This window comes from Oryctolagus cuniculus, chromosome 1 (genome assembly GCF_051225735.1).
Source record: "Oryctolagus cuniculus isolate XC-2025 breed Fujian yellow rabbit chromosome 1, ASM5122573v1, whole genome shotgun sequence".
Taxonomy (NCBI): Eukaryota; Metazoa; Chordata; class Mammalia; order Lagomorpha; family Leporidae; genus Oryctolagus; species Oryctolagus cuniculus.
In genome coordinates this window covers 58,862,859-58,889,140 of record NC_142867.1, presented here as the reverse complement: position 1 = coordinate 58,889,140, position 26,282 = coordinate 58,862,859, and the positions used below count along the sequence as shown (strand labels likewise).

Below are 26,282 nucleotides of genomic sequence, written 5' to 3'. Positions count from 1 at the left end.
TCAGTTGGTACAAGTTATTGTTTGTTCTGTTGATTCTAGTATTAATAATATTATTTTTACCACCCAAAGTCATGTTGCTAATAGATGGCAGAGCTAAGATTTGAATGTAAGACCATAAGAGTCTCTTGCAGGCATTCCTGGGTATGTATGTATATATGTAGTTATCTTAGTAATTTTTATTAATTTGAAAGACAGAGGGGCTGGCGTTGTAGCACAGCAGGTTAAACCACCACCTATGACACCAGCATCCCATATGTGTGCCCATCTGAATTCCGCTGCTCCACTTCTAATCCAGTGCTCGTTAATGAAGAAAATGACTAAAATAACTGGGCCCCTGCCACTTATATGGGAGAACCAGATGGAGTTCCTGGCTCCTGGCTTTGGCTTGGCCCAGTCCCAGCTGTTGAGGCCATTTGGGAAGTGAACCAGCAGACAGATAGATGATAGTTTCTCTCTCTCCTCCCTCCCTCTTTCTCCCTCTCCCTCCTTCTCTCTCTCTCTATCTCTGTAACTGCCTTTCAAATGAGTAAATAAATCTTTTTTTTTAATTTTTTTTTATTTTTTTAAAGAGAGACAGAAACGGATCTTTCTGTCACTGGTTCATTCACTGGTTCATTTCCCAAATGCCCACAGCAACAATGGCTTGGTTAGGCCAAAGCCCAGAGACTGGAACTCAATCTGGGTTTCCCACACAGGCGTCAGGAAGTACTTGAGCCATCATTTGTTGCCTCCTAGGGTGTGTATTAGCAGAAAGCTAGATTGAAAGCAGAGCTGGGACTTGAACTGAGGCACTCCTGTGTTGATTTGATGTTAGGGTGTGGGGCTATCATATAGGAGAAAAGAGCTTACTGGGAGGAGGTAAGAGAATACGGTCCTCTTTTTCACACTCCCTTAGCCCTAAAGGTTTTGGTCCCATTTCTCTTATGCAATGTTCCTTCTAAGCAAGGGTTTCTTTGCTTTTAGGGTAGCACAGTTGAAAGAAAGCTTGAAAACTGTGACTCTACACCATGATGCCACAGATCCTGCAGAAATAACACTTTTTGTGGACATCTGACTCTCCCTCTATTTCCTCTTATTTGAGATTCAACAATGTCAAGGAGTGCCCAATACCAAAACACAGCTGTTTTTGCATCTCTTATAGTATTCAAACATGAACCAAAGGATTGTATTCTCTCATTTTTTGAAAAAATATATTTCAATGAAGGAAATTTTTGTGGACTACCTTCACCAAATAGTAACCAGTTACATAAAAACAACACAGAACCCTACTAAAATGGACACAGTTTCTTCAGTGATTGTTGATAATCAAAACACGACACAACAAGGAATTTTCCTCTTTTATTTCACTCTGTAATATGAATTACTATTCACTTTCCAAAGCTCTTTCCAAAAAAAGGTGCACATCGGGCACATGATATCAATGCTTTTATAGTTAGCTTTTAATGCAAAAAAAGTATGTCTTCCCCAGTCAGTGCAAACAGTGCAGGGGATTGTCACTGCTATAAACAGACCAGAAGTGCGCTGAGAAGACATCCTAATGAATATCCCTCCAGAGACAGCGTGATGGCCTTCATCTCAAGGTAGTCAGCAGCTTGGGAGGTGCGATAGACATTGGTTCTTCTAAATGCAAAAGGAAATGCCTTAGAAGCAGAAGCGGAGCTAGAAACAGAACTCTTCATCAAGTTAGACCCTTGAAATCGGAATGGGTATATTCCAGGTGTATCTGGGTTTGACTAGAACCCCAGAAATGTTGGGTTCCAGAAAAGAGGTGACTGTTAAAGCCTCCACCCAGGACCTGTGTCAATAATGATTTGTTTCTAATACAAAAGACCATTGTTACAGCATCCAATAGGATGTTAACCTTTGATCTAATCTTCCTGCTGATTAGTCCCTGTGATTCTGCCTGCAAATAGCACTCTAATTGAGTTACACTGTCTGCAGTTGAAATTGAACTATATATTGCTTAATTATGTCTATCTGGATGGCCCAGAGCAACTGCCACAAATACTAGTTTTGCATAGGGCTTAATTTGTAGACTAACAGGTTCAGCAGCTCATCTATCAGACCACTTCTGGCAGAGGTCCAGAGAACCACGTAGAACACAGAGAGCCACTTAGGCCTCTGCTGTGACAGGATGTTACTCATGCAATTACCTACAAGCTGTGCTCATTGAGGAGAATAGTTAAGAGGAGTCTATTTTATGACAGTCAATAACAAGGTTGCCCTGTCTGCTGGGTCTTTCTGCCAACTCTGATTACTGTCTGGGTTGGTTAAAAGTGGGGGAAAAAATGGGAGCACAGAAAGTTCTAATCAAGAAGAAGTGATTCACCTTGGCTCACGCATGATGTCAGCTGTGGGGTGGAAGGCTGGGGATGAGTCCATACTCTCAACAGTCCTTAGTTGATCTTGTGCTCTGCTCACTGAGGTGGATAGCACAGAGCAGTCCATCAGTAACAGTAGTAGAGCTGAAACCTGCCTGTTATTCATTCAGGACTTAGGTTGAGAGATTTCCACTAACCATTTTGTTCGGAAGAAAGTTGTAGTAGAGGTCAAAAGTGTCCAGGGACCAGGAATTTCAAAGACCACCCTCTGTATAGCAGTCAGACTGGCCACTGGTATGCTTTCAGTAGCCTTCTTCCTGTTTTTCCCCTTGTTTCAGAGCCCACAGCCCATTTCATTTGGGGAGTGTACTCTCATGTATATTCACTGAGACTTTGGATAAAACTGGAATCATGTTGTTCTTAAATACTTGCTATGGTTGTAGGTATAGGAGCCGAGCTGCAAAGCTGTGTAGACCTAGTGTTTTCTTGTGGAGGAGTTTCTTTCTTTCTTTTTGTTTAGGTTTTAATTTCTTTTTGAGACTTGGCAAGTTATATTTTTCTAGAAATTTGCTTACATGTGCCTTCTCCTTCTTGCCAGAGATTATCTTCTTTATTGTTATTTACAAAGAACTGACTTTAGCTTTGTTGATTAATCTTTATTTTTTGTGTGTATTTGTATTATTATTTTGTAAAGAGATTTATTGAAAGAGTTACAGAGAGAGAGGGAAAGACAGAAAGAGGGAGAGAGAGATATTCCATCCACTGGTTCACTCCCCAGATGGCTACAACAGCCCGGGCTGGGCCAGGCCAGGCCAGAGCCAGGAGCTTCTTCCAGGTCTCCCACATAGGAGGCAGGGTCCCAAACACTTGGACCATTCTCTGCTGCTTTTCCCAGGCCGTTAGCAGGGAGCTGGATCAGAAGCAGAACTGCCAGGACATGAACTGGTGCCCATATGGGATGCCAGCATTGCAAGCAACTGCTTTACCTGCTATGCCACAGTGCCAGCCACATATTCATGATATGTACACACACACACACAGAGACACACGAGAGACAGTTATCCCTCCATATCCATGAGTTCTACATCTGTGGCTTCAACCAACTATAGACTGAAAATATTAAAGAAATAATTGCACCAGTATTGAACGTGTATAAACTTTCTTATCATTATTCCCTATTGTTTAGGGAATAACAGCCACTTGTATAATAGTTACATTGTATTAGGTATTATAATTATTCTGCAGGTGACTTACATGGGAGAGAGTGGACATGGGCCCAGTGGTTCAGATGACCTTATGTCCCATATCGGAGTACCTGGGATTGATGCTCAATTCCAGCTCTTGACTCCAGCCTCCTTTTAATGCAAATCCTGGGGGATAGTGGAAATGGCTCTAGTAATTGGGTTCCCACCACCCACGTGAGAGACCTGGATTGAGTTCTCAGCCCCCAGCTTTGGCTGACGCCCAGTCCTGGCCTTTGCAGGCAGTTGGGCAATAAATCTGGGCATGGAAGCACTCTCTACATCTCAAATAAATTTAAAAATTAAGCACATGGGATATGTATAGATTATATGCAAATATTATAATATTTTATGTAAGGGGCTGAGCATCTGTGGATTTCAGTATCTGTGGTAGATCCTGGAACCAATACCCTGTGGATCCTAAGGGATAACTATATATAAATATGTACATATTATATAGCTATACTTTATATACATATTTCATTTCTATATCCATCATTTTATGTCTATTCTCTTGGATGAATCTATCCTCTATCAAAACCCCAGTTTAAAAACAAACAATAATATATATTTTAAATTGACTTCTAAGTTAAATTATGTTGTGGTTTAAATGGGCTCTGATATTTTTTGAGATTTATTGATACTTGCTTTATAACCTAGACTGAAACACTGCCGTTTTTCAGTAAGATTTCATGTGTGCTTACAAGGCGAGTCCATTTTTCCAGATGTTATGTGAAGTTTTCTCTATTTGCCCATTACATTCAATTAATTAATTAACTTGTTCAAATCTTCTCTGTTCTTTTTTGTTTTCTTGATCTTATTAGTTTCTGAAAAATGGCTATTATGCTACTAAATGGTAAAAGTTTTCTCTAATAATTATGGATATTTTGCCTTATGTATTTTGAAGCTGTACTTTTATCATATGAATGCATCTTTAGAATGATATCTTCTTAGTGAATGGCATCTTTTATCATCATCATTCTTCCAGTCTAGTAATGCTTTTTGCCTTAAGGAATATTATGCCTAATGTTAATCTGACTGTTTCAGCTTTCTTTTGGTTAGTTATTTCCTTGATGTTATAATCATCCTCCCTTTTCCTTTCAATGTACTTTTGTTTTAGGTATATCTTTTGTCAATGGAATGTGGATTAATTTTTAGTTAGTTTTTTTTTTTTTTTTTTTTTTTTTAAGGTTTGCTTACTTGAAAGCCAGAGTTAGAGAGAGATCTTCCATCTGTTGGTTGACTCCCCAGATGGCTGCAAATGGCCAGTGCTGGGCCAGGCCAAAGCCAAGAACCAGAAGCTTCTTCCAGGTCCCCCAAGTGGGTGGCAGGGACCCAGATACGTGGACCATCTTCCACTGCTTTTCCCAGGTCATTATCAGGGAGCTGGGTTGGAAGTGAGCAGCCAGGACTTGAACTGGTGACCATATGGGTATCCCACAATGCTGGCCCAAATTTTAGTTTTTAATCAATTTGCTGTTTTTCTTTTAACTGATCTGTTTAACCTGTCACCTGTATTTTGATTGCTAATTTATCTGAACATTTTCCAACCACTTTATTTTGTTTCTTCTTGAGTCACTCTGTACTTTCCTCTACCTTTCTTGTCTTATTTTAAAGCATTGAATTGTCTGTGGTACATTTTTATTCCAGATCTAAACCCAGATTTCTTTGTTGGGGGTGGCTTTTTTCTTGTTGGTTTGCTGAGACTCTGGTCCTTTTGCATCCTGATTTTGTGCAGAGGTCTCCCCTCCAATCTCTCTCTTTGCTCAATCTTAATCTTCACTTCTTGCCTTAGATTAAGGCATGCCCAGTGTTAATTTTTCTCTTTTACATTGTTCTGTTAATCCCAGGTATTAGGGCACACATTTTCTTATTTGTTGTCTGTTGTTATTTTTGAGAATTTTATGAAGATTATTTATTTGTTTATTTGAAATGCAGAGAGAGAAAGGAGAGTTGAGGAGAGAGATCTTCCATCTGCTGGTTGGCAGCAGCTGGGCCTGGCCAGACAGAAGCCAGAGAGCCAGGAACTCCGTCCGTGTCTTCCATGTGGGTGACAGGAACAAAGGTACATGGGTCGTGATCTGCCTCCCAGACACATTAGCAGGAAGTTGGATTGGAAGCGGAGGAGCTGGGATTCAGCTGGCACGCCAATAGGGGTCTCCCATATGTGGCAGCTTAACCCTCTGCACCACAGCCCGTGGTTTTGTTTGTTGTTTTGATTTGCTTCCCTATGTGGTTGTAGTTTTTTTCATAGGAGCCAATCCTTTGTACAGGGAGTCCATGCAGAGCGTGGAGTTGAGCCTTCAGGAAGATTTTACATTTGTGAGTGCTGGGCCTTGGGTGTTGCAGCATTCTGGACCTGTGTGCGCGTGCATGCATTCATTTTAGCTTTGGGATTTAGTAGTAAGTGCGTGGTGAAAATTTGATACTGCACCTGTGGTATGCAGAGGCCTGTAGTTTTGATTTCTCACAAGGTATATGTACATGCGTGTGTGGTTTTATAAACATACAGGGGGCTTCCTTGTACACTGCACACTTCCCTGCTATAGAGGGAATTTTTTTTCAGACTCTTCTTTATAAAACAGGTGATACTTGTGTCTACTTTGACTACTGTCTTTCCATAGGGGTCTCACTTTGACTTTACTGCTTTGACTGGACTGTTAAAACCCCAAGCTCCAGCCCCAACTCCACATCTTTCTGTACCTCCATTTTTGCCCTAGGCTCCTCCAGAGTCAGCTTGAACTTACTTCACCTTGAGTTTGCTTTTTGTTTCTGGCATACAAGGTTTAAAAAAAAAGGTGGCAGGGGGCAGGGAGGTGGCTGTTCCCCTTTTCAGCTTTTCTATTTGTTTATTGTGGTGAAGGCAAAGCTTGGCAGTTGGATCTGTCCTGTTGCCAGAAGTCTTCCCCTTAATCACTGAACTCTTTTTCTAGCGTATCATGTGGCCTGGTCTGAGGTTTTCTGAAATAATTGCTCTATGAAAATACTATCAGGGTTATTTTCCCCCGTTTACCTGCATAACTGCTGGGTGAAGGAGTTTCTTGAGGGCACAAGGAGAACACAGTGTTGGCTCCCTTAATTCTTGCCCAAGGAAGGACCTGAATCCTCCCAGATGGCTTAGGACCCCTCAGGAGCTTTCAGAGCACAGTAGCACCTCAAGTAGCTGTGCGAATTAAACGCCAAACTTGAATTGCTTACTTTGTTTTCTTGTTCTACAGATTTAGAAGAAAAAAGTTATAAAAGTAATGAAAATTCATCTGTACCAACATTTTGCATTTCTTTATATATGTATATTTCTTTATGTACGTGTTTATATATGTGTTTCTTTATACAAAGACTCCTAGAGGTCTTCATTATACTGTTATTTTTACTGGATAGTGTAAGGCAGGTATTTCCCCATGATACTGAATCTTGGGCATTTGTTTTCTATATCGTGTATTCTATTCTTTGGATGTCCCAGAAGTTATTTTAACATTCACCTTTTGGGGGGCATTTCCCCCTCCTCTACTTTTTCACAATTAAGACACAGCTGATACCATTTTTTTTTAAAAATTTAAAATAGATTTATTTATTTTAAAGTCAGAATCAGAGACAGAGAGGGAGAAAGAGAAAAAGAGAGATCTTCCATCCACTGATTCACTACCCAAATGGCTCCAACAGCCAGGGCTGGGACAGGCTGAAGCCAGGAGCTAGGAGCTTCATCCCAATCTCTGAGGTGGGTATAGGACCCAAGCACTTGAGCCATCTTCCACTACTTTCCCAGGCACATTAGCAGGGAGTTGGATTGGAAGTGGAGCAGCCAGGACTCAAACAGGCACCCATATGGATTGCCAGTGCCGCAGACAGAAGCTTAACCCACTATGCCACAGCACTGGTCCCATGTGATCATTCTTATATATTAATCTTTGACTCCATGTCTGATTTCGTTTCCTTAGATTAGATTTCTAGAAGTGGAATTGCTAGGGCAAAAGGTATGAATATTTTTACTGTGTTTTGCCTAATTGCTTTTCAAAAAGATTGAGTTGGTTTCTATGTCTGTTAACAGCGTAGGAGGTGTCTATCTCCCTGCGCGTTTGCCAACGTTGAATATCATTGCATTTTCAACTTGAAAAACTTCACAGGTGAAAAACTGAGTATCATTTTAAGTGTTCTATTTATTAGTGAGAAAAGATTCTTCCTATATTTTCTACTTTTTTTTCCCCCCGAATGCCCATAAAAAATCTGATTTCTACTTTGTGTGTGGGAAGTGGATTGGAACATTTTTCTTATTGATATATTAAGTCTTTTTTTTTACATGAAGGGTATACTGATCTTTTGTTTTCATTGTTACAAGTAGGTTTTTCTGGCTGTACTTTGTCTTTTTTTGTTTTTAATGTCCAGAAGTTACTTTTATGTCATCATAGTTAATGTTCTTTTATGTGATGCTCAGTTACTTACATCTTTTTAAAAGAGTGTCTCTAGCCCTATTTTTAAAAAAAGATTTATTTATTTATTTGAAAGGCAGTTACAGAGAGGCAGAGGCAGAGAAAGAGAGAGAGAGGTCTTCCGTCTGCTGATTCACTCCCCAGATGGCAGCAAAAGGCTGGAGCTGCATCAATCCCAAGCCAAGAGCCAGGAGTTTCCTCTTGGTCTCCCAAAAAAGTTTCCTCTGGGTCTTTCCTGGCTCCTGGCTTTGGATCGGCTCAGCTCCAACTGTTGCAGCCATCTGGGGAGTGAACCAGCAGATGGAAGATCTCTCTCTCTCTCTCTCTGTAACTCTGACTTTCAAATGAATAAATAAATTTTTTAAAAAAAGAGAGTAAACCAGCAGATGGCAGATCTCTCTGTGTCTGCCTGTGTATCTTTTTTTCTCTCTCTTTTCTCTCTTACTGACTTTTAGCTAAATAAATTTAAAATATATAATGATATTGACTGGAGCTACAGTCACCTGAACGCTCAGCTGGGGCTGGCGGATCTGCTTCCCAGCCAGTTCATTCACATGACTGCTGGTGGAGGGGCTCAGCTCTACGACTGTTGTCAGATATTCATAGTTCTTCACCAAAACAATGATGAGGTATCCCTAAAGCAGGACAGCTGGTTTCCTCTAGAACAAGTGATCTGAGAGAGAACAAGGCAGAAATCACTGTGTCTTTTGTGACCTAGCTTTGGATGTGACATTCCATCACTTCTGCCATACTTACTGGCCACACAAAGCAACCTTGATATTAATAAGGGAGGGGAACTCTCTAAGAAGTATGGACACTAAGAAGCATGTTGGCAGCTAGTTACCACATTCTTATTGTAGGAGAGGAAATTGACAGTCGTTCTATTTCCCCTGGCATAATGCCTCCCTGCACCATATCATTTTATCATTTACAGCCCCAAACCCAAGGATAGTTCTGGAAGCTGCCTCTTTCAGTTTTTTATACTGTGACCATATTTGACTCTTAAATTTAAAGTCAAGTGGACTTTATCATCTGAGGCCTTGTTGTCACTCCATTACAGATAGCTGGGGGAAAGATTATATAATGTTATCTTTTACCTCCCTCATCTAGCATTTATTGGCTATTTTGATAGAGTAATAAAAGGAATATAAGTTGCAAAAATAGAAATGAAAGTATGTTATGCATATACACATATACCTGTAAAGATAAATACAGTTACATGTGCACCCATATACAGGTATACACACCCTTGAAGTAGCAGGGAAGAATCCCAGCACTTTAGAGCAGGGAGGATCACAGGGAAAGGAAAACAGTTTTTCAAGGATACACAGTGATAAAAAGTTAATGAGAGGTGGATGTTTGGCACTGTGGTTAAGATACCTCTAGGGACCTCATATCCCCTATCAGAGTTTCTGGCTGTAGGTTCTGGCTTCACTTCCAATTCCAGCTTCTCACTAATACACCTGTGAGGCAGCAGGTTAAGTACTTGGGTCCCTGCTACCCGAGAGACAGATTGAGTTCCAACCTTGAGTTCCTGGTTTCTGGCTTAAGTAGGCCCAAGCCCCAGCTGTTGTGGGCATTTGAGGAATAAACCAACAGATAAGAGATCTCCTCTGTTTCTCTTTTTCTTTCGTATGATTTATTTATTTATTTGAAAGAGTTACACAGAGGAGAGGCAGAGAGAGAGAGAGAGAGAAGTCTTGCATCCGCTGGTTCACTCCCTAGTTGGCCGCAACGTCTGGAGCTGTGCCAATCCGAAGCCAGGAGCCAGAAGCTTCTTCTGGGTCTCTCATGCAGGTGCAGGGGCCCAAGCACTTGGGCCATCTTCTTCTACTTTCCCAGGCCATGGCAGAGAGCTGGATCGGAAGTGGAGCAGCCAGGACTCAAACTGGCACCCATATAGGATGCTGGCACTGCAGGTGGCGGCTTTACCCACTACACCAGAGAGCTGGCCGCTGTTTCTCTTTTTCTTTTGCTTTCTCTCACTGCCTGTCAAATCTATGTTGTTAAAAAAATTTTTTTTAAAAAATGTAAGAAAACATCAGCGTTTCCCCACACCTTCTAGCCTGACATATTCTACATGTACGAAGTGTATATGTGTTAATTTATTATATATCTGTATGGCTGTTTGAAATTAATGTGTGTCCAGAATGGAGAGAGATTCCTCAGCAAACGTTTGGAGAGTGAAGGTCTTGCTTAGATTTTGTCCATTTTCTTCCCTGAGGTTTGGCTGTGCTTTTCCCAGTCAACTCTAAATTGTGTCTGTAGGAGCCAGAAAGTACTGAGCATACTTCAGAATGTGGGTAAATTGGACAGGTCCCTAGATCCCAGAGCCGCTGCCTTGTTTGTGGATTGTGATCTCTGATTCCCTCCATCATGCATTTTCAGAAAGCTAACTAGTAATCAAATACTGTAGTAATTGTTTCCTTCTGTGTGGATTTCTCTTTCCCAAATTGCCTGGTAAGTGGGAAGTTGGCTTCTAGAAAAATACAGTGACCTGGAATTAGATGTCAGGATCATAGGCTACCACCAGTGTGGTGGCCCTACAGCTCACATTTTCCAGCAGGGTCCTGGTTTCAAATAGTTTATCCTGTTTGCGTTATGAACAATCCAAATGCCCTAGAAATGCCTCCATCAATTTTCTAAAATGTTTCTTACTGATGAAAAAAAAAAAAACACAGAAATCCTTTGTTAGTCCATGTTGCCCCAGTTTGGGTTTGAAAAATATATTACTGTACTTAATGGAAAGAAGACTTGTTGTTGTTAAGTGATGGGGTTTAGAAGGGAACAGTTCTATTTGGGGCATATCAAGTGAGAATGAGTTGACCCAGCATCCCAAATCTCTGAGGAAATCCAAGTGTTCTCTCTCTTTAGCTATCACTCATGTGCAAGCATTCAGTCAGATTCCATATCAACATCTGAGTGGAGGGCATGGTGATGGGAACTCAGCCAAGTAGGACATGAACTTTGTTCTCAGAGACTTCACACCCTCTAAGAGTGAGATGAGGCGTGGATGTAAGTAATAATGAATGCAAGTTTAAAAGCATGAGTATGTCAGGGGATATACAGATCTCCCAACTGGAAATATCCAGAAAGATTCCAATATAGTATAGTGAATATAGTAATTGTTGTCTATGAATTAACCCAAACACAGTGGCTTAGAACAACCATCCCCATTTATTGCTTTAGGATTCTGTGGTTTGGATAGTGCTCATCAGGGATGGCTCCTCCCTGTTCCACATGGCTCCAGCTGAGGCTAGAGGGGCCAGGATGGCTTTATTCACATCTGCCACTGCAACTGGGGTGGCTGGAACAGTTGAGGCTGTCTTTGTAGCAGGATAGCCGCGCTTTGTTACATGGTACTCTAGGTCAAAGAGGAGGGGAAGAATGGGAACTGTCAGGCCTTTGAAGAGCCAGGCCCAGCATGGACACACTCACATTCACTGCTTTCTAGTGATCACAGCAAGTCATTAGACCAGTCTGGGATCAAGATCCATTTCAGCATGCAAGGAGTGTTAAATACACAGGTGGGAGGAATATTTTGGAGGCCATCTGTGCAATCTACCACATTAACTTAAAATAAAACATATGTATTAATCTAAAACCTGAAGAATAGAATCTTATTGTCTTAACCAGCACATTTGTGGTCATTGGCAAGGGCTGGCTCTGTTGCCTAAGTGTTTGTGCTTCATAGGTGAGTCTCAATAGGCATAACCACCTACCTCTGACCAGGCTCAGCCTAGATTAGAAAAAGATGATTTCAGCACGGTTTACATTGTGAGTGATTTTTTGCCAAGGCAGAAGTGGTCTTCCTGGCTTCTTATCTGGTCCTTTCCCTTCTCCTTTTACTACCTTTGTTCTTCATCAGTGGAATCCTCTCTTCTTACTGAGGTTCCCACCTTTCTCTCTTATTTCAGGCACTAAAACAGGTGCAGATATTAGTGATGGTACCTGTGATCCTGGACTGTCTTCCCCAGCCTCCTACATGAACCCCATCCCAGTGCTTCATCTCGTCGAGGACTTGAGGCTGGCCCTGGAGATGTTGGAACTTCCTCAGGAGAGATCAGCCCTCTTGAGCCAGATCCCCGGCCCAACAGTTGCCTACATAAAGGAGTGGTTTGAGGGGAACTTGGTGAGTAGGCCCATGGCCTGACTGGGGGAACCACTGGGGAACACAATCATGAATTACCAGGAATGCCATCCTGGCCAGGCCTGTTGACTCATTTGTCTGGGAATGGATAAGGTGAGGGGTTGGCCCACTGAGGCGGTGATCTGGAATGCAACCAGTTGAAGGCTCAGGGGAAGAAGCTGGGAAGTCAGAGGAAGAAAGTGTGTGATTACCTGAACTGAGTTGTGGATGAAGACTGGGATTCAGTCTGCTAAAGCTAGTGTCCTGCACATCTGATTCAAAACTGGAAAGTTTGAATAGAGGCAGGAGAGCAGGAACAGGAGCATTAAATTGGGAGGGAAAGGCTGATGCTGAAGATCACGTCATAAGGAGGTTTAGACACTCTTGTTCACAGGCCTTGTCACTTGTGATTAGATAGGCTATGTTCCAGATGTTGCAGCCTACATTTCCGTCCTGGGCACTTCTATCAAGACAGTCTCATCTCCATGCCTCCTCTGAACTCTGAACAATTCTCCATCATATCCATTATATGTGTTATTCAATATTTCCATTAGATGGGCTGTCTGCCTGGTGTTCTGTGTAATCTACCTGTACCAGTGTGATATGTCTCCAAAGATGTCTGTTTACTGATCGCCAGAATCTGTGAATATGTTTACATCCTCAGCTGGAAGGTTGCAGATGGGATCAAGTTTGCAAACTAACTGAGCTAATTAGGGAAGCAGCTTGGATTTTGCAGGTGTGCCCAACCTAATCACAAGAGTCCCTGTAAGACCCGTCAGTACTGTTCCCTGGACCCTTTTGTGAAGTTGCAGAACCTGATCTTTTTCTCTGAGGACCTTGTCTGCTCAGGACCGTGGTCAAAAAACCAAGAGATTCATTGAACTGTGTCCTCAAACAAAAGCCCCAACTACTGTAGTGCAGAGAATACATAGTGGCTTTCCCTCACTGAACAGTTTATCATGCCTGTGACTATCCTTACTTGTCTTATGTGGATGTACTTTATGTGTCCATTCCTCTAAATGAACAGTTTTTTTTTTTTTTTTTTTTTTTTTTTGACAGGCAGAATGGACAGAGAGAGAGACAGAGAGAAAGGTCTTCCTTTTTGCTGTTGGTTCACCCTCCAATGGCCGCCATGGCTGGCGCACTGCGGCCGGTGCACCACGCTGATCCGAAGGCAGGAGCCAGGTGCTTCTCCTGGTCTCCCATGGGGTACAGGGCCCAAGCACTTGGGCCATCCTCCACTGCCTTCCCGGGCCACAGCAGAGAGCTGGCCTGGAAGAGGGGCAACCGGGACAGAATTCGGGGCTCCAACCGGGACTAGAACCCGGTGTGCCAGCGCCGCTAGGTAGAGGATTAGCCTATTGAGCTGCGGCGCTGGCCCAGATTTTTTTTTAAAAGAGGTGTTTACTTATTTGAGAAATAGAGTTACAGAGAGAGGGAGAGACAGAGACAAAGGTCTTCCATCTGCTGGTTCACTCCCAAAATGGCTACAATGGCCAGAGCTGAGCTGATCCAAAGCCAGAAGCCAGGAGCTTCTTTCACGTCTTCCAGGCGGGTGCAGGAGCCCAAGCCCTTGGGCCATCTTTTACTGCTTTCCCAGGCCATCAGCAGGGAGCTGGATTGGAAGTGGAGCAGCCAGGACTAGAACCAGCACCCATATGGGATGCTGGCACCACAGACAGAGGCTGAGCCTATTAGGTCACAGCACCAGCCCCCAGATGATTTTTTTTTTTAAGATTTATTTATTTATTTGAGAGGCAGAGAGCGAGAGAGAGAGTGCGAGTGCGCTTTTCCATCTGCTGGTTCACTCCAAGTAGCCACAGCGGCCGGAGCTAGGCCTGTCCAAAGCCGGGAGCCTGGAGATTATTCCAGGTCTCCCACATGAGTGCAGGGGCCCAAGGACTTGGGCCATCTTCTATTGCCTTCCCAGGACATAGCAGAGAGCTGGATGGGTAGTAGAGCATCTGAGACTCGAATCGGTGCCCATATGGGGTGCCAGTACTGTAAGCGGCAGCTTTACCTGCTACGCTACAGCGCCAGCCCCCTGTCCCAGATTGTTTTTAATCTTTCACTAGTATCTGGCATTGCTGCAGTCAAAATCTTTGTCCAGAAATATTTTTCTTTAGATATTTCCTAAAAGTACAGAATTTAGGTTGAATTATCAGATAATAAGATACAAGGTGCCCAGTTGAAGTTGATTATAGATTAATTTTGAATACTTTTTTTAAGGAATTTTTTATTTGGAAATTAGAGCGAGAGAGAGACTCTTCTGTCCACTGGTTCATTCCCCAGATAGCTGCAATGGCCAGCACTGGGCCAGGCCAAAGCCAAGAGCCAGGAGTTTCATCTGGGTCTCCCACTTGGGTGACAGGGGCTCAAATACTTGAGCCATCTTCCACTGCTTATCCAGGCCATTAGCAGGGGGCTGGATTGGAAATGGAGCAGCCAGTACGTGAACCAGCATCCATATGGGATGCTGGCATCATAGGCGGCAGCTGTACCCACTATACCACAATGCCTCCCCAAGTAAATTTTAAAAGCATGCCACATATGCTGTGCTAAGTCTGACAACTCTAATTCAAAAGTATTAATAACTTTAAGGCTTTTGACACATTTTCCACTTTTCAGAAGATTTTATCTGTTTATTTTTGTTGGCAGGGTGTGAGGTAAGTCTATCACGTGCATCCTGATCAACAACAGTCACTGAAATTTAAAAAGCATTGCTAATTTCACAGGGAAACTATTTTCCTCTTGTGTTTTCATTTCTTTGTTTAGTAGGTAAGCTAAATTATTTGTATGTTCTCTAAACTTTTAATCTCATATTTTATATGGAAAGCAGTAATTCCCTGTATTTACATGTTCACATATGCAGTATTTTCCTAATGTAAATTATAAAAAAAATTCCAAGGTGGAAGTCTTTTAAAGGATGGGTTAAAAAATAGTTATAATATCTTCTTCCCACACACCCCAGAGATCACGTTGTCCCCTTGGGTGGGCCTACCTCACTCTAGTCTATTCATATCCTGTGCTCTTTTCTCTGTTAGTGCTTTTCTTATGCATTTGAATGACTTCCATGTCGTATTTTTCTTTTTTGGGGCATAGACTTTTCTCATTTTGCTTTAAAAATGCTGTTTATGGTGCTTTTTGAGGTGTAGAGTTTTAGGAGATTGTTATTAACTCTAAGGGGCTTTCCTGTTTTGGTTTCCTCTTTTCCTGTTAACACTAGACAGGCCAAGCTCGGATCAAGTTACTATTCATCTGTATCTTCCTCCAGTAGGTTTATCATTTAATTTTTTTCTCATAGTTAATGCAGATTCGTCAACAATATTTTTAGTATGTGGTATGAAAAATGGATCAAACTTTTGAAATATTTTTGAAAAATTTTAGCAATAGTTTTTTCAGCCAAAGGAAGCCAATACGCCTTCCAGAAAACATCTTGCATTTAGATTTGCAGAACTGTTTAGATTTGCAGATCTGTTATGGGGGTTATTTGCAATGGTTTAGGGATGCCTTCCTTTTGATAGAAGACTTCCTTGACAATTATCACATTCATAAATCTTTTAGAGTAATCATGGCCATCAGAAACCTGTGAATGGTATACTTTTAGGGGGTCAGAAGTTCATATAAACATTCCAAGATAGGAAGGCTAATGTTAAGGTTTTGACTCTCAACAGAAATGGGCTGTGTTACAGGCCTTGACCTAAAGTCATGTTACTCTCTGGCTGTGTACACATTCCACACGAGGTCTTATCCGTATGGAAACATTGCAGAGCTATGTTTTAAATTGGTACTTTCAATCTGAAACCCTTGCTACTCAAACTTTGGTCTATGTCCCAGTAACTTTGGTATCCACTAGTAGCTTGTGAAACAATGTGGATCCCCACCATATACTTCTGAACCCCTTTAAACCTCAGAGACTCACTTGTATTTTATTTTTTAAAAAGCCACATGTGGGTTAAGATTGGAGTTGGAAGTAGTGAGGCAGCTGGAGGGATTGGGCGGGACTGGCCAGTGCCATCTCATGTGTAATGTCTGTGCATGTCTCGCATGTTTGCTGCATTCTCCTCAGCAGACACACGGGCTTTGTCGTACATCTCAGAGTGAATCCCTTGTTATAACATTGCCTGCGCAGTCCACCTCTTCCCCTCATGTCTCTATCAGTGAGGTACTTTCTCTAGAAAAGTAGTATACATAGTCAGGAGGTTTGTACATCACTACAAGATGTCCAGAGGCTGGGGTGGTCCCAGGATTAAATCAGTGGCTCTGGATGACCTTAAGGGCTCTGGTTCTTCCTATCTTTCGGTCTCATTCTCCTTAGAGGATGTCAGCTTTTCTTTAGAAAGATTCCCGCAGTTGCAAGATGGTTACTGGAGCTCCAGGCAACCCCACACAGATATAACTATACCGCTGTGTCTAGAGGTAGGGAAATTTTCCTCAGAAATTCCCCAGCAAACTTCCACTGGGTCTCAGTGGCCAGGGTTTGTTTGCATGTGCATAGGAGTCTGGGGAAAGAAATGTTGGCACATCCATTTGCCATAGCAGAAGGTGAGCTGTGTCAGAAAAGAGTGGTGATGAAGGTCAGGGAAATGAGGGGCCCGTAGGAAGACAGCTGGAGTAGCTGTCACCGCAGTCTTTCAGTTTTTCATTCTTGTTGGCCATGTTTCCTCCATATGTATTTAAATAAAAACAAAAACAAAATCTCAAATTCCTAAAGGAAAGAACTTACTGGCTTAACTCACAGTTTTTAAACTAAGTCCTGGTCCATGCAAAATAAATCAGAATTAAAGGTTTTTATTTTAACTTTGCACAGCTATGGATTAGCTGTCCGGGGAAGGATCAGGTGACTCTCAAAGGCCCATCAAGGATGGCCAGAGGGGCAGGAGCATGCGGTAGGAAATGTGGTCTTCCACTGTTACTGCTCCTCAGATGTGGGTGAGCCACAAGACAAATGGGCTGCGAGGAGACAGTGGTAGGTATGGTTGGTAGGACAGATAGAACACTAGTCCCAGGCCCTCTCTGTCTTTAGGGGATGGGGCACCCTTGGTCTTAGTGCATCATTGTAGGCAGCTCTGTCTCCCTGGAATGAGGCTAATTCCTTCTCAGCTGGGTCTTGGCAGAGCTGAAACAGGAACCCTGTTGGCCAGGGTTCACTATCTGGAGATGGGTGTAAACAGGCCAGACTCATCCTAAAGACCAAGTAGACGGGCTAGCATTGTGGTCCAGTGGTTTAAGCCACTGCTTGCAATGCCTGCATCCCATATCAGAGTACCAGTTCAAGTCCCGCCTGCTCTGCTTCTGATTCAGCTCCCTGCTAATGAACCTCAGTAGTCAGCAAAGATGGCCCAAATTTTGGGCCTCTGACCCACATGGGAAGCCAGGATGGAGTTCCTGGTTCCTGACTTTGACTTGGCCCTCCCTGGCTATTGTGGCCATTTTGGGAGTGAACCAACTGATGGAAGATTTCTTTGTGTCTCTCCCCACCTCTCTCTGTAACTCTGCCTTTAAAATAAGCAAGTAGATTATTCTTTAATGGCTAAGTAGATTAGATTTACCCAAGATTCAGTGGTACTGGGTTTTCAATGAGTATTCAAAGCTCTGGAGCCTAAGGTGGTGCTCTGCCCCTTGAAAATAAGTACAATCATCCCTTGGTATCTATTTTGAATCACCTCTAAATTACTTACCGTTCCTAATACAGTGGAAATGCTACATAAATAGGTATACTGTAATGTGTAGGGAATGATGACAAAAGTCTGTATCTACTCAGTTCAGGTGCATTTTTTTCCTTAAAAATTTTTAATAAAGATTTATTTACTTATTTGAAGGGCAGAGTTACACAGAGAAAGAAGGAGAGGCAGAGAGAGAAAGGTCTTCCATCTGCTGGTTCACTCCCCAATTGGCCACAATGGCTGGAGCTGCGCTGATCCGAAGCCAGGAGCCAGGAGCTTTTTCCAGGTCTCCCATGCAGGTGCAGAGGCCCAAGCACTTGGGCCATCTTCTACTGCTTTCCCAGGCCATAGCAGAGAGCTGGATCAGAAGTGGAGCAGCTGGGACTTGAACTGGTGCCCATATGGGATGCCGGCACTGCAAGCAGCGACTTTACCCGCTACGCCACAGCGTCGGCCCCCCTGAATATTTTTGATCCATGGGTTGTTGAAGCCACAGATACAGAGGCTAGCTGAATAGTAGGGAGAAGTGGACTCCAGGCCTGGAAAGGCATGTGGGGGCTCTCCAAGCTGAGGGCACCCTCTGAGGTTTTAGGGAGGCAAGGAACAAAGGGTCTGTATTCTCTCGGTCTAGGAGCAGTATCTGTGTCTGGATTGTCCACCTGGAAAGTTGGAGGATAAAGCTCTTTAAAGGGACATTCCTGGAGTCTAAGGGGAGCTGGGGCCTGGCCTGCAGGCAGGTATCAGTGAGGTTGCCCTGCCCTTTGGTGCAGCAGAACAGCATTATTCTCAGGAGGAAGGAAGGTGGTCTTTCATGTTTGGGAGATGGGGCCAAGCTCAGGGTCAGTGCTCACAGAGGATGAAGCTGAGGTCCTGGGTAGATGCCTGAGGAATCTTTGTTGTGATTGGAATGGAACCAAGTTCCAGAAAGGGGCAGCTTCCTTCTCCCTGCACCCCTCATCCACTCCACCCCCAGCATTTGCTGCAGTGAAGTACAGCATGTGATACCCTCAAGAGAGTGTGGTTGTTTCAGGCAAGAAACTCTGAACCTCACCAGATGTTCCTGAAGGCCAGGAAGGAGAGAGGTGCCGTCAACGGCCCTGACATGTCCCATGGGCAAGAAGGAGCTGGTGTCACTACAACCACCGACTGGATTTTGGCTGGGCTGTGAGCGGGGCTTTTCCATGGTCTGGAAGAGGTGTCTCTACCCCTCTACATCTACTTGGCTTGACTGGGTGGAAGTTTTTAGGGGATCCAGGGCTAGCCTGGAGCCCATAAGAGATTAGTGAGCCAGATTCACATGAGCTGTACAGGCTGGAGACAACCACCAATCTGGAGGGAGTAGACCCAGCCTAGTGCAAAGTGTCGATAGTGGCTCAGGTCTTTGGGTGATGCTCAAAAGATACCAGAGCCTAATGAGTGCCCAGAAGGAGTGGCTATGAATGCTTTTCCAACAGTCTGGTACATACTCCCCAGCCGCCCATCTGTCTGGCTGCTTTAATATGTTGGATATGGGCCAATAGGATCCTTGGTGAAGGTCCAAGGTGAAGTCCAAGAAAGGACAGGCAAATCTAGCAACAGCAGCTGAGTAAGAGCAAGTCAATGCAGCACTCAGATACTGGGGTGGGGGCAGCGCTTGGCAGGAGAACCTATAGAGATGCTGTGCTTGGGGTTCCTCTTTGGAGCTAGGGAACCTGGAGGAGGCTGGGCCACCCAGCAGGAACCCAGGCTTTGCCTTGCAAGGTTGCAGGTGTCCTGATCAGAGTGCTAGGATAGGTGTGAGCAAACTGAACCACGGCAAGGCAGCATAGAAGGCAAGGGTGTGTTAAAAGGCCAGGGCTGTACCCTGCCTTGTCCACTAACTTGTATGTGGCTTTGGGTGGACTTCTGCCCTCTGGGACTCAGTGTCTATTGGAACTGGCAGCTGAGTTTGACAAAGTCTGCAAGATCTGACATTCCAAATCTGCAGTTTCTTCTAGGGGCTGTGCACAGAGGCCTCTTTGTAACTACCAGTCTTTGCTTCTCTCAGTCCAGGCCTCTTGGTTTCCAAAGTGGAGGCAGGTTAGGAAGCCTCTGTAAGTGCCGCTGCCCCACATCAGGGCTCAGCTGAGGCTCCTACCTCAAGAGCAGTGAAAAGGCCTGTCCTGAATGGGTAGCTTCCCTCGGGCCCTGCCAGGCTGGAGAAGAGGCCCCACCGAGGGTGTGTACTCACCTCTCACATCCCACCACTCAGCTCAGGTCCCTTCTGTTACCTTTTTAGCTAGTGTTTTAAGGGACAAAGAATGAGAGGAGGGACTGTGGCCACCCCACTCCTCAGCTGCAAACCACCCTGTCACAGATGGTGGCTTCTTCAGCTCCAAGCTTCTCAAACAAAGCACATGCGTTCCTGCCAGTCAGTCGCACTCTTTCATTCTTGCCAAAGAGACAAATCTGTTTACCATATTGAAAAGCCAGAGGAGCTGGGAAAAAACAGGTGGGGAGCTAAAGCTGTTTTATGAATTATAAAATGTGAGCTTGAATTTTCCTTGTCTTGTGATTAATTTCTGTATCTCCATTCTTCACCTAGGGTGGGGAACAAAAAGAAAGAAATATATATATATAACATTTTAATCCCCGAAAACTACAGACAGGAGTTGTGTAAGAAGACCTTTCCTCTGGATCTTAAACAAGATAAGAGGAAATTGGTGCCTATTTTTTGAGAAAAGAACAAAAGTAGAGCTCGAGTTTGCAAATGTCTAGCATGTTTCCTACCTGTCCCTATGACAGGTGTTAAAACTGAGGGCTTTCTTTCCCAGGCAAGGCAGAAGCCGGGGCACTTTGTCCCTGTGCAGTACTGAGAGAAGCCACTAGATGGGAGTCACGGACAAATGCTGGGAAGTTAAATCCCAAGCAATAAGGTAGAGGCTTTATATAAGAAAGTAGCTTTTTCCCTCTTGCCTCTCTTTTTTAGATTAGAAAGATGACATAAGCACCTCTCATTGGTGCAGCTGGGTCATCTGGGAAAGAGCTCTTTCCATTCTTGGAAAGCAGTGGACAAAGCACAGGCAGGGGGAGGCCTCCACTGTTTGGAGTTGGGAGAAGAGACAGGGAGGGCTGAGTGCTGGTCCTGGGAGCACAGACCTGACTTTCCATTGTCCACGGCAAGAAAACCTCTCCAAACTCCTGAGTGCAGTGCCTTTGGGTGCCAGTGGGCAGTCTGTCCCCCTTCCAGGAGGTTATTTCCTGGCCCAAGTATCTGCCAGGCTCTGCCCTACAGAAGCTTCCTGTGCCTTGGAGGATTTTCCATTCATTTTCTTTTTTTTTCTTTTTTTCTTTTTCATATATAGCAGCCCAGATTTGGGGCCTTTGGCCACTACAAGTTTAGTAATTTTAATTTTCCTGGATTTTTATTTTTTTTCCTCCCAAATTGTGACCTATTAAATTCTAGTGACCTGGGTTCTTTCAGACCTGACCTAAGGAGACTACTTCAGTCTGTTAAGAACCAGTGTTTATAAATGACCGCGAATGTGCAAACATTTGTGAAAGAGCAAATAAATCCTTCCCCACTAAATTTCCTGCTTCAGGCCCAGGAGACATGGTGGGCAGTGTTGCCAGGTTAGCATAACTTGAGGTCTGAGCATGTAGACATCCACTCACCACACCACCGAAAGCCTCTGCCCTTTCAAGCACTCCTGTTAAGTGGCAGGCAGGTGGGCTCTGGGGAAGTCATGCTTTTTGGCACTTATTCAGTTCTGACCCAACAATCCAAGGCCCACCTGAGAGCAGTTGCCTACCCTCTTACTACTCCAGCAATGGGAGCGATACCTGGGAGCTTGGTAGCAGTGCACAATGCCAAGTCCCATCCCCAACCTACCGGGTCAGAATCTGCTTCTATACTAGAAACCCCTCCAGCCCAGACAGTTCATTATAGGTGGGAAAGCTTTGTCCTGACCCAGGAGTTAGCAGACTATAGCCTGCATTTGCTTAGCTGCCTGTGTCTTGCATCCCAGCTGTTAATAATGATTTTTACATTTTGAAGAAAAGTCACAAGATGATCTTGTGATGTGAAAATGCTGTAATACTCAAATTCCAATGTTGATAAATAAAGGTTTGCCGGAACACTGTCACACCTGTCCATGTAGATGTTGGCTGTGGCAGCTTTTGCACTGTAAATAGCAGACTTGGCTATGACAGAGATTGCATGAACCCCTGAGCCTGAAATATTTAACATCTGGCCCTCTATGGGAAAAGTCCGCCGACCCTTGTCCTAACACATTTTGGAGGTTGGGTCTCCAAGTTTGGGCACTGTGGTGACCAGGATATGACTTCTTGGTCAGGGCTTCATGCACTGGGCTCTTGCCTCCCCCCTCCCTCTTCTCACTAGTGCAAGGCCCATGGGGCAGCACATCTGCCCAAGGACACAGGCCTGTGTTGAACCTGCAGGGAGGTGTCCCGGGAGCTATCGCTGTGGCCCAAAGGCCAAGGCTCAGGGCTGAGTGGAGACTAGGGTGTGGGTGATAGGTCAGCAGAATGGCACGTGACCCACAAGACTTCTCTCAGTCCACAGTCCTGCCTGCTGACACGCAGCAGGAATAAACCTCAGGGACTCTTCCTCAACCAGTGCCAGCAGCACCTGGAGTTCCACTCAGGTAGGTGACACGCCTGGGGCTCTGTTCCAGACCCAGGATGGGGGAGGGGCAGGTCACCATGAGTCCCTCTGTCCAAACCTGACCGTGGCCTCTTGGTTGTGCTGTTTCTCCCAGGACACGGTCTCAGCTTCTGCCCTTTGCCCTCAGCCGGCTGCCTCATGCTCTAGACGGTGCTCAGTGGAGTCTGGGTGCAGATGAGTGGATCTCAGGGTCACTGTGACTGTACCCTGTTTAGGTTTCTGAGGATTCCTCTTCAGAGATGGCTTTCCGAGATGCCCCCTCACAGGAGCAGGGTGACGGAAGCCTGAAGCCCTCCGTCCCTCCTCCCCCACAGGAGGGGCAGCGCTAATCTTTCAGAGAAGCTGCTTAGGCAAGATAAAACCCAGGCTTTTCAGTTCCTGGGAATCAGGGGTCATCTTGAGAATCTGATGAAAACTCTGTTTTCACAGAAATAGAGATTTGTACAGACAAATAGTACTTTGTGTCTGTTTTGTCAACATCTTCAGCAACCTACCCCTAAAGCCCATCTGTGGACCACCAGGAGGAGCCCCTGGCCAGGACGGCCTTGCAGGAGAGCGTGGCACAGCTGTGAGGTGGCCTCTCAGCGTGACGGGCGAGTAGAACCGGGTCCGGGTGCTGAGGTGCCTTTAGCTCCTGAGTTCATTGCATCTCCTTCTCCCCACCCTTCTCCCTCCTGCCAGCTGCACAGATGGATGGTGCTGCTTTGCTCCTAGAGCTTTAGAGTGTTATGTTGTGGATTGCTGAGTTAAATTATAATATAAATGTACTTTGGTGTTTAAAAAAAAAAAAGGCTGAAGTAAGAATTTCTACTTGAGGATACCCTCAAAATATGTGAAGAATTCAGCTCGCCCTGATTGCCTCCCTCGCTGCTCCTTTCCCTTTCCCTCCCTCCATGCCTCCGCCCTTTGCTCCTCACACAGGAGTTGAGCTAGGAGATGCAGCTGGCCCCCTCTTTCCTCTTGGAGTGAAGCATCTTTTCCCTGGGGAAGCAGACCTGCAAGTCTCTGTTTTCTCCAAGTAAAATCTGTTTCCACTTGGCCAGTCATACCATTTGAACCTCATTCTTTCATTCAGAGAATATTTAAGCTCCTACTGTGTACCAAGAAACTGTGCTAGGCATGGAAATTAGAGAAGTGAGTCAGAAATTAGACGCACTTGGCAGCAGTCAGATGTGACAGCCGTCGGCCATGCTTCAGTGTCAGGGCAAGAGGTGGAGCGAAGAGGAGAGTGGATGCCTAGGAGAGGGTAGGGGGGGATCACTTGGGAAAGCTTCCTGCAGGAGCTGTACCTGAGTCACTTCTGCAGGGCTGGGGCAGGCAGCAGGCTTGTGGTGGGCAGTCATGTGGCCACCTCCACACCCCTTCCTCCTCTCTTGTGCCAGAACCTAAAGAAGGGCCCTGAGCTCCTCCAAGGCTTTCTCCTACCCTCCAGGGACAGAGACTCCGCCCTCCTCGCCCAGCCCAGCCCCCACATCAGCTCCGAGCCTCCTTCCCTGGAGCCCAGGTATACCTTCATCACATCCTGTGTGGTCATTCTTTATTTACCCAGGGCAGGAAGTCGCTTTCATTTGCCTTGAATGCTAGGCACATGTGTGTTGACTGAATGCGTTACTTCATTTGACTTTCCCAGGCTTCTAGACAGAGAAGAGAAATAATAACAAAACATACCTCCCCCTGCACCCTGAAAGATGTTCTCACTGGCACATGATGTCGTGGCCTGGGGGCAGGGAGCCCCACTGGGTGAGTCCTGGTGGTGCCCTGGAAGTGGGCCAAAGGGAAGGAAGAGGTTCTGGAGCTCAGAGCCAGGGCAGCCCAGCCTGCTCTTCCCTCCCCTTCTGGCCTCTGAGCTGGGTGTGCCTGCAGGAATTTACTCCTCCCCTCATGCCAGCTGCTGGCCAGAGCTCCCCTCCCTGTGCCTCTGTGATCTCAGGGGCAGGGCCAGCCTGCCTGGACTGTGCTGCTGGGCATTGGGCCCTGCTTCTGAGCCATGCCGAGGGGCACAGTGGCACCTAGTAGCCTCCTCTTCAGGCTGGGTCTTCCAGGAAATGCCCTGGTCAGCCACGAGGCCCATGGCAGTCACAAGATGTGTGTCTGCAAGCCATTTAGGAGAGCAGAGCACAGGGCCCTTGCATGTAACCACAGCTGCCGCTGCACCCACATCAAAGCTCACTTTCGTAATCAGCCATTGCCAAGGGCCGCACACTAAGGGCCAGGCAAAGGAAAAAAGCAGTTTTTAGGGGAGCTCTCAAAGGAGAAGGGAGGGTGGAGGAGTGGGTGGTATCTGGGGATTGCTGGCAGTGGGGCACCCTGGAAAGCCAGCCTGTGACCTGCCCCCGCCAGCCGTTCTACAGCTCCTTCCTCCCCCAGAGCTGCTCCCCAAGTCTCGTGGAAACACACGTGCTGTCCACCTCCTTCCCGTGTAGAGCAGGTTTTCCAGGCTGAGAACAGCCAGAAGCAGTACCCCCTCTGGGTGCAGGGAGCCCTGCGGTGGCAGCTGCTGGCAGCCCTGCCGGTGGCGAAGGTCTCCGAGCTGCAGCAGTTGGCCTCTGGAGGACAGCGCCAGCAGTGCCAGGGAGAGCAAACCCCTGCCTGGGACCTGGCATACCACAGGGCCAGGAACCCGGACTTGGAGTTCCTTCTGAGTCTTCCTTTTTGGAAAGGACAGCTTTCCTCGGGGCACAGCCTGTTGCTGCCTGGAAGAGGGGTAGGCGCCGCTTCGGGCGGGGGGTCAGGCTGTGTGTGGGAACCAGCAAGCTCCTGCAAGAGCAGCACTTATTTTTAGTCTTCTCCCCAGTCCCAAATAAACTGAGAGCAGCTGGGAGCCCGTGGGTAAACGCAGAGTGAAGCAGAGACAGGAAATCGGGGGCTCTCGGTAATGAGTTCCAGCCACTCCAGCAGGGGGAAGCCAGACGAGGAATTTTCTTCAGGACTCTTTCCCTCTGGCAGGCTCTGGTATTATGGAGGGGAACGTTGTGTTTGTGTGTGTGTGTGTGTGTGTGTGTGTGTGTGCAACTTCTACCCAAGTCGTTCCCCCTACCTTCTTGTTCTGATTGCTCCTCGGGGCGCTGAACCCCAGTCCTAGGGTGTGTGTGTGTGTGCGCGCGCGCACGTGCCTGTGGGGGCGGTGGGGGAGGACAGGCGAGCGGCTCTGTCTGCCTGAGTCGTTGTGTATCTGAAACTGTTTAGGGAAAGGCTGAAGGACACAGGCCAGGGAAGTGGGGAAACTTGAACACAGCCTGGCGTTCCTGCGGGGGGAGGGGGCAGCGACAAGGAAGAGGAGAGAACTTGGTCTCCAGCCAGAACAAGGGCCTTTTCCACCGGCATCTAACTGCTGACATGGGTGCCCAGCATGGATGGGGACATTGATGTTTACAAGCATTTCTCCTGGCTGAAGAGGGTAAGTGACTGGCGGCTTTGTGTGGGTCTCCGTGGAGATGAGCGAGGGGAGAGACACTCTGGGCTGTGGGGTGTGTGTGTGTGTGTGTGTGTGTGGTAGGGGGAGCTATTTGTCCGGACTCATGAGAATCTAATTATAGGCACTAGGGCGAGAAAACAGGCAGCTGTCTTTGTTTCTCCACTGACAGTCTGGTGAATGAGCCTCTGTGCAGAAAGGCAAGAATGAAGTGAGGAAAGTTTAGTTATTTTCATGCTGCCGGTTAAGTAGTCGGAGACTCCAGACGACACTGTGACCGGGGGAAAAAGGTGTCCACTGCTTTTTGGTGTAGGGACCCAGAGAGGAAGCTGCAGCCTTTTACTACATGCAGAATTCGGAAGTTGTTGAACTCATTCTCAGCTCCGGTGTTACCCGGTGTGGTGGGGACGTCTGTGTTACCAGAGGAAGGCTCTAGGCCAGTTC

General features: G+C 45.7%; 1 protein-coding gene across 45 annotated transcripts in view; it reads left to right on the top strand.

Moving 5' to 3' along the window:
- The window catches only part of PPFIBP2 (PPFIB scaffold protein 2), a 172,829-nt gene that overhangs the window by 57,979 nt on the left and 88,568 nt on the right, over window positions 1-26,282 (top strand). For 23 of the 45 annotated variants that reach the window (XR_016231805.1, XR_016231806.1, XM_089329466.1 and 20 more), the window contains one exon: window positions 11,904-12,118. The exons of 10 other annotated variants lie outside the window; for them this stretch is intronic. Coding sequence is in view for 29 of the 35 variants with exons in the window: in XM_089329466.1 (XP_089185592.1) it covers window positions 11,904-12,118 (215 nt within the window). In the remaining 6 variants the exon portion in view is untranslated. Of the gene's footprint in view, window positions 1-11,903; window positions 12,119-24,871; window positions 25,379-25,468; window positions 25,824-26,282 lie in introns of those variants that run through there. 12 more of the 45 variants (XM_089329566.1, XM_089329547.1, XM_070074023.2 and 9 more) reach the window with 7 other exon arrangements.